Source organism: Vanellus vanellus, assembly GCF_965231255.1.
Source record: "Vanellus vanellus genome assembly, contig: HAP1_SCAFFOLD_57, whole genome shotgun sequence".
NCBI classification, from domain to species: domain Eukaryota; kingdom Metazoa; phylum Chordata; class Aves; order Charadriiformes; family Charadriidae; genus Vanellus; species Vanellus vanellus.
The window spans coordinates 74,130-81,946 of NW_028127572.1; the positions used below are offsets into that span (position 1 = coordinate 74,130).

General features: G+C 50.1%; 1 protein-coding gene across 1 annotated transcript in view; it reads right to left on the reverse strand.

Annotated features, from left to right (window-relative positions):
- The window catches only part of LOC309685192 (electroneutral sodium bicarbonate exchanger 1-like), a gene marked incomplete at both ends in the record, with an annotated part of 29,396 nt that extends 22,524 nt beyond the window's left edge, over positions 1-6,872 (reverse strand). Inside the window, one exon of the mRNA XM_082501002.1 lies at positions 6,828-6,872. Within this exon, the coding sequence (XP_082357128.1) occupies positions 6,828-6,872 (45 nt within the window). The remainder of the gene's footprint in view (positions 1-6,827) is intronic.
- Positions 6,873-7,817: the final 945 nt, after the last annotated feature.

A 7,817-nucleotide genomic window follows, 5' to 3' on the forward strand; every position in this document is an offset into this window, starting at 1 on the left:
TGATTAGACCACTCGCAGCCTACCTGAAATCTGCACAAGTTATTCATCACACATCCACATCTCTCCTCCTTTGGAAAGTGATTAGCCAATGCCGCAGGGAGTTCGTTAGCACGAGCAGTTATGGCTGCCAGCAGAGCTGCCGTGAAGCCGGCGTGCAAAAGGAGGAGCGTACGGCAGCGTGGGGCATCACTGCACAGGACAGCAGTGGGCTGGAACACAGGGACAAGGCACTCCCCGCGCCAAAAGGCCCCCGGAACAGATTAAAACGACTATTTTCCCTGCCCCGAAGAACACGAACCGCTGCTCGCACGTTTCTAAAAAATCACTTCTTTCAATCAGAACAAAGGGAACGGCAGTACCCGCTCGCATTCCCAGAGAAGCAACAAGCTCTGCTTCCAGTTTACCTGCGTAATGATAATCAGCCAGGGGATGGGATTCAGGTCGCTGGGGTGCCCCAGACTGCAGCATCTCCAGACCCTCCTGCGGGAGTTCAGAGAACAAGACTTAGATTCCCCCTCAGGAGGGACCTCAACTCTTCAGCCCACTGTGGGAAGACGGTGCTCAGTCGATGCTCAGAAACAGCGCGTCGGGGTCACCTCCGCCCACGGCAGTCGATGGGAATATTTCCTCAATCCACACTGATGTGTTTTAAGAAACCAGAACCTGCGCAGATCTCCGGGGACCAAGCTGTGGCACCCCAACAGCCATTGCTTGCTGCTGGAGTCCTTCTGGGCTCGTCCCTGCTGCAGGCAGAGCTGCCTGCAGGAGTAGGAGGACTTCTATTCTCCAAATTGGCACAGAATTGACAAGAGACACAACAAGCTCTCATTGATACACAGGGTCTGTCATCCCACAAGACCTTAATGCAGAGGGCGGCCAACAGGCAGCACGCAAGAACTCTGCCCCTTTAGCAAAGGGACTGGAGCCTGTGGAACAGAAAACTCAGGAGCGACTCCCAGCTCACCCCAGTAACAAAGGCTGTCCTAGTCCGGTAGGAATTCGAAAATAGCTGCTTCTTACCAGAGCTTCATGCAGGCGGTGCAAGGCGTGCTCCAGGTTGCCTCTTCCCCCCGGCACCATATTGGAGCAGGCGAAATTGAGCAGATTTGTCACTAGAAATGCAACAAAAACCAACAGAAAGTCAGTTCCCATCAAGAAAGAGGAAAAGATACGATACAAGGCCGAGGGCAAACAGAGCAGACAGACTGGAGACCCAGAAAAGGCACTGAAAAAAAGGCAGGTTATCCGGTATCGCTCTCTCTCCCTTCAGAGCAGCTTTGGGACCAGAAGCTCCAGAGACAGATCTCCCCTCTCCCGAGGTCGCTGCAGTTGAGGTGGGACAGCTACAAACACCCCTGACCGTCTCTCCCAGAGGACGCGACTCAGAGCACCACCGGTTATCTGTTCACTGTCCCATCAGATCTGAGCACCCTCGGGTGCTACCAGCCATGAAGGCAGTCAATGAAAGGAGGGAGAGGGTCCCAACAGACAAACAGCTGCTGTGAAAATGTGCAGTTTTCAACCCTTAGTATCTCGGGGGGGAACTGACAAGAAAAACGTTAAGAGAAACCTCTGTCCTGTGTTTCCGGGTTCGTTGCGATGTCTCCCCAGGGCTTCCACACTAGCGACGCTCCCTCCTCCTCCTCTTCCAAACAGGATCTCTCCTGCAGGTCTGGGATCTCTGCCTGAAAGTCGCTGCCAATGTTGACGTGTCTGAAATTGTTAAGGCAGAGGAGGTGAGAAAGCAGAGCTGGGAACAGCACGATAGCACGCACCCGCTTCAAAGGAGGGGATGTGTCAGGTACGGCAGTTATTTCCCAGCACAGCGTCACCAACTGCCCTCTAACAACTCCCACAGCCCCTTCTCGCCACCAACAGCATTACCGTTCCACCACGTGAGCCCTTTTGCGCCCCATCGGGCAAGAAAATTGCCGCTTCCTTCCTCAAAACCCTGAGCAAACTGGCAAAGTTCACTCCAAGAGCCACAGCCAGCAGCAGAAGAGCTGCGACGGTGGGCCAAGACCACCGTCGGAATGTTGTGTAGAAGGCGGGAGGCCGGCAACCGGCATCATGAGGTCAGCCTGAGTGGCAAGCCCAGCCTGGGCTAGCACTGGCCATTTCTGGCCAGCACAGGGGTATACTCCAGCCAAAAATAACCCTCCATTACCCTCCGCAGTGCTGTGGGGCAGTGGGAGAAGTGGCCGAGCCACAGGGAGATGGTCAACGGCAACAGTGAGGGCTGGCAGAGCCCCGGCGCCGAACCAACCACGCACCCACTCCTCAGCCCCCTTTCCCCAGGGTTTGCGGTTATTCTGACCGCTGGGCCGGAACTCACGGCCCAATGCGGATTTTAGAGTTAACCTTCACTGGCCAAAACACAAAGTCCCCGTCCATTCTGCCCGAAAGATATATGAAAAAACCCGCTCACGGTAAAAATCATTGAGACCATCCTTTAGCCTTCTTCGCCACCCTCATCATTGAACACCGCTCCCCATTCTCCCAGAATGTCCCTCCTTTCGGGGAAATCTCTCACTGGACACGGAAGGTGTGGAGATGGACCCTCCGGATCTCCTGGCACAGCTGCCCCTCACCTGGGTTACAGTCGGCCCCGCAGGGATTGAGCCATTCAGGGCTTTTTCCAATCCAAAGCCAGGAGCGGAGCAAAAGCCCGGTGGGCTGTTTCCATCCCCTCTGCCACAAAAGCAATCCCAAAGGAGAAAGGCACATCCTTTTTCACTTTTCCAGACTTTCTTTGCAAGGCACGAGTCTCTTAACAATATAGTTTAATCACCGTCAACATTAGATCCGCGCTTGCATTCACTCAGTAGAGCTCACTGCCTGTCTAGCTGGGAAATCTCTGCTGCTCAATTAGCGGCAAAAGATGGGAACTGAAGAAAAATCCACAGCGGGACATCAATCCCTGGCGTTATCACGATACAGCCTGAAATAAGAGATGCGGTTAAGATCCATTCTCCTTCCAGCGACTACGTGAATTGCACCCATTGACAAATACGTATAAATATTTGTTTCAAAGTTACAGATGTCGCTTTTTAATTGCGACACCAAAAAGGAATAACCTGCATTAAAAATGCCAGGAGTGTTTTCTTCCCATACCGTGCTGGAATTTCTGAAAAATCCCGTTTCCTGCACAGAATAACACATCGTTTGTGGATAAGAAATAGCGAACTCAGCGTTTGGGGAAGGTGAGCTCCAAAGTGCTGAGGATTCATCTCTCCATTTGCAGGAGGAAGATAGCAAAGGCAGTCAAAGCTTCCCAGCGCAGCATCCTTACTGCCTGCCTGTTCCTATAGCCCGGGAGATCCTTGGAGACTTCCCACAGGGAAAGGGAGGAGGGGGCTGACCACCAAGGCCGGCTGGACCACGTAATGATTGTCACCACATTCGTTTCTTGCCAAAGAACGATGAAATTCATCCATCTGAACAAGACAGCAGGTCCCTTCCCTGCCATGGTTCCAGCGCTGGAGGAAAGGTGCCTCTCCCGAGGCTGCATTGGCATGGCACTGCTACACAGAAGGACAGAGATTTTTAAATCTCTTTATTTCTTCCAGGGAAAAACTTGCTTTCTCACTCAGTAAAGGACAAGCTCCCCAGGCCGGGCAGGAAGGCGGCACAGCCACGATTTACTTACAGAGAAAGGACCAGAGGGGTGTGCGGTCCCTGCGCCCAAGGAAAGCTGCCATTGCCAAAGCAGAGGGCAGGACGTGTCTCATCTTCAGCAGAGAGAACCGAGTCACAGAGTCACTCTAAAAAAAAAAGAATTAACCACAAAATTAGCTAATGGTTTCCTAAACCTAAACTCAGGCCCTGTCTCCATGATTATAATACAATAATGGTCTTAACAGGCAGGCAGCTCACCAGGAATGAGATGGAGAGTGACCCCCATATTCCCCTGGAAACCCTTCGGCCAGGCAAGACCCTGAACGCCCTCCCAGATTGTCGGTTCTTTACCTCCACGAGGAACTTGTGGCCTTTTATTGTCATATTGGGTGACCAGAACAAGCCCCGCCATTCCTTATTCCAGCCTTAACAGCCTTCAGCGTTTCACTCCGGTCACCTCCCTGTCCCACTTCCGTCCCTGCACAATTTTTAAGATGGCGACTCAGAAATTAGGTCTTCTGGTTCTCATTGAAACACGCATTAATTCATACAACCAAAAGCTAGGCAAATGAAAAGGCCATAGAATCAGTGAGGTTGGAAGGGACCTTTAAGATCATCAAGTCCAACCATTAACCTACCCTGATAAAAACACCACCACTCCTAAACCATGTCCCTAAGCAGCTCATCTACCCTTTTCTTAAACACCTCCAGGGATGGTGAATCCACCACCTCTCTGGGCAGCTTATTCCAATGTTTAATAACCCTTTCAGTGAAAAAATGCTTCCTAACATCTAATCTAAACCGGCCCTGACATAACTTGAACCCATTTCCTCTTGTCCTATCACTTGTCGCCAGGGAGAAGAGGTCGGCTCCCATCTCTCTAAAACCTCCTTTCAGGTAGTTGTAGAGGGTGATAAGGTCTCCCCTCAGCCTCCTCTTCTCCAGGCTAAACAACCCCAGATCCCTCAGTCGTTCCTCATAAGGTTTGTCCTCCAATGTTAAATCTCAGCCCCCAGGGAAAAGAAATGTGCCTGACGAGGGGCTAAAAGGCACTCTGGCAAACCACCCTCCTCTCCAAACTGCAGTTTGCTCCAGGAAACTGACAAGTTTTCTTCCTCTGCGGCCTTAGTGAGGCTGTAGATTTTTCCACCCTGCAGGGAAAGAAACAATCCTCAAAAGCAGATGTTATTCTGCCTGCAAGGAAAGCTTTAAAATAGGCATTCTGCCTTTAAAAAAAGAAAAATAAACGGAACATCTGAGCTGGTTTCTCCATGAAAATAACACTTTGCACTTGCACGGCAAAGCAACGCTCATTAACCAATCTCATAAAGCTTCGAAGGCATTAAGAAACACTCCCAGTAACACACATGCGAAGAGGAATCCCCATTTACGCACCCCGGCTATATCAAACCGCACTATTTCCCTCACAAGCTGTGATGGAAATGGGCCACGCTCCCATTCCTTGGCTCCAGAGCTCCGGCAATGCCGGGATCATGCCGACACTCAGCTGCTGTGGGCATCAGCTCTGCTAACACCCCGCTGACGGGCCAGCGACAGGAATCTGGGAGCAGGAAGGGGATTGTACCACCCAGGCTCCCCAAAATCCCACGCAGGTAAGAGGAATGCAAATCTCAGGCTCCCCTAAGCCAACACATTTCTCACCGTGACTGCTGCACTAACACCCAGAGCAGTTTTTAAGCAGCACGCACCGGGTTTAACCTCTGCACTTGAGAAATACCCTGCCCTGAGGGCTGCCGGTCCCCTTGGCCCAATGCAGGAGGCAGCAGCAAACCCCTCCAGACAGGGCAAGAGGTGCTTGTAAGAGTGACATCCAGCTAATAACCAAAAAGCACTTAAACCAACCCCAAACTGTGGAGACATTTAGTCTCGGGCCAGCAGCAGCATGTTGCTCAGTAAGGCACACTTCCACAACTCCCCTCAATTAACCGTCACCTCCAGAGCCCGATCTGTGAAGGTGAGAAGTTCCTTTAGGTTGACTCTTGACGTCCCTTTCCCTCCCACAGGCAACAAGACCCCAAGTATTTCCACTTGAGAGTGTGGTTCCCCTTCCATGGGCACCCAGCTCGCTCTGCAGTTTTGGATTATCACCGACCTTCAACGTAACAAATTTTACCATTTTTCCACCCCTCTTTCTTGGGAAAAGACAGAGGGAATGAGACAACTCCAAACCGCTCTCTTTTATTTGATCTGCAGCGATTTGACCTGGTATTTGATCTGCAGCAACCTGACAACCCCAGCACTTCCCGCTGGATTAGGCTTTGGGAAACAATTCAAGGGTCCCAACTACAAGTAAGGACCACGCGTAAGGAACGAGCCGTTACTAATTGGCGAATCAGTAAAAACACCAGCCCCAATCATGAGGAGAAAGTCTCATTTTTCAGTCATGGATTTTCATGTGTTTTGTTTTCAGGCCACCCAAAGAGCGCGCGCTTTTATAGCCATCAGCAATTAAGTTCTCTGTCCCCTCCAGAAAAGCCTTTTCCTAAAGGCGCTCTCCTTCCAAGGGCAGACCCACAAAAAGAAGCCCTCTCTGCTTAATCCATTTCACAGAGACTTTCAAATGCAAAATAGAATTGAACAGGACATCTTTTCCCCGCTTCCGGGAAAGCCAGTAATAGAGACCTTGGCAACATATTTAGCAAATCTATCATTGTAATGCCTTTGCATTGCCCATTTCCACCTGGAGAGCAGGCTGAAAGGACTCTCATAAAAGAAAAAAAAACAAACCATCCACAAAACATATTCCTGTCTAGGAGGTAATTTTATGAAAATAGGACAGAAGTGAAATTCCTGTGAAACAGAGGGGTTATGATTGTTACCATCTTCTTCAGCCTTAACGATTTGAACGTCTTTTTACAGGTACAAGGCAACAAGAAACATTCTCAAGGTGCAAAAAAAAAATACAACTAGTCACCTCTTTACCCCAAAGATCTTTTCACCACACGGATTCCACCACCAATACACAGCTGCTAAATATCCCCAGCTGCTGCCGATCCGTAAGAAACCCTTCAAAATAAAAGAGAACGCCGAGCCCGGCACGCTGACGGTGCTGCCAGGGCTGTGAGTCAGAGCTGGACATAGTCGCAGCCCCTGAGGTTGAAATCAGCCCCATGTTTAGGCACAATGCGGGGTTTTAAGCCTCGCTACAAACCAGCCCCCTGCTTCTCAAGAAAAACAGGGAGATTCACCTTGAAATAAACCACTTTCTTGATGCCGCATGGGCGCTGGTCCATGGCCGCTGCCGCCCTTAGGGCCAGTTCCATGGGGCTTCGCTTGACCTGGAGCAGAACTCGAGGGCGTGAGGACAACGAGCCCCCTACACAAAATCTGAAAAAAGGAAAAGTTCAATAAGATTTGCTCTTACTCACCCACTGTAATAAGTAATTTAGCAAAAGAATTTTGCTTCAGCTAAAATGGATGTGTGTTCGCTATGGCTTCAGCTAAAGATGGGTATATGCTTGCTATGCGTTTGATAGATGTGTGCTCGCTATGGCTTCAGCTAAAGATAGTTATGTGCTTGCTATGCGCTTGGGAAAGGGGATAGTGTTAGACAGGGGATCAGACGAAACCAACAGTTGGAGACACCGAACCATTGCAAAACAAAGGGTGGTGTCTCTAGCTAAGATAACCACAGAAGTGTAAGGAGTGAAGAAGCCACAAGAAGGACATGGTGATAAAGACTTTGGCCCTCCCTCCATGGACTATCAGGAAGACCCCAGAGGAAGCATGCCGCCTGGGAAGGGGGCATGTTGCATTCCCAGAACTCATTGACTATGTACTTGGGGGCATGTTGCATTCCCAGAACTCATCGATTATGTATTTGGGGGTGGGTCGCGTTCCAAAAACTCATTGACTATGCAAACTATGTTCCAAGAAGAAACATGAATAATTATAAGGAATATGAAATAAAAACAAGCGGTTGTAAAGGGAAAAATGAGACACAGGAGGAGAAATCCCCTGTGTAACTCCCAGCGCTGCAATAAATATTCTTTGCTCCACCGAATTTGCCCCGGACTAAAATTCAATACAGTGAGCGTGTTTCTCACACCCACCAAAGCCTAACCACTACAACTGGCCCTTTCACAACCAGGCCTGATCGCAGAAGAAAACTGAAATATCCCAATTCCCAGTTCACACACAAGGCGTGGAGCTGCCCAGACCCCACGTGTGGGCTGGGG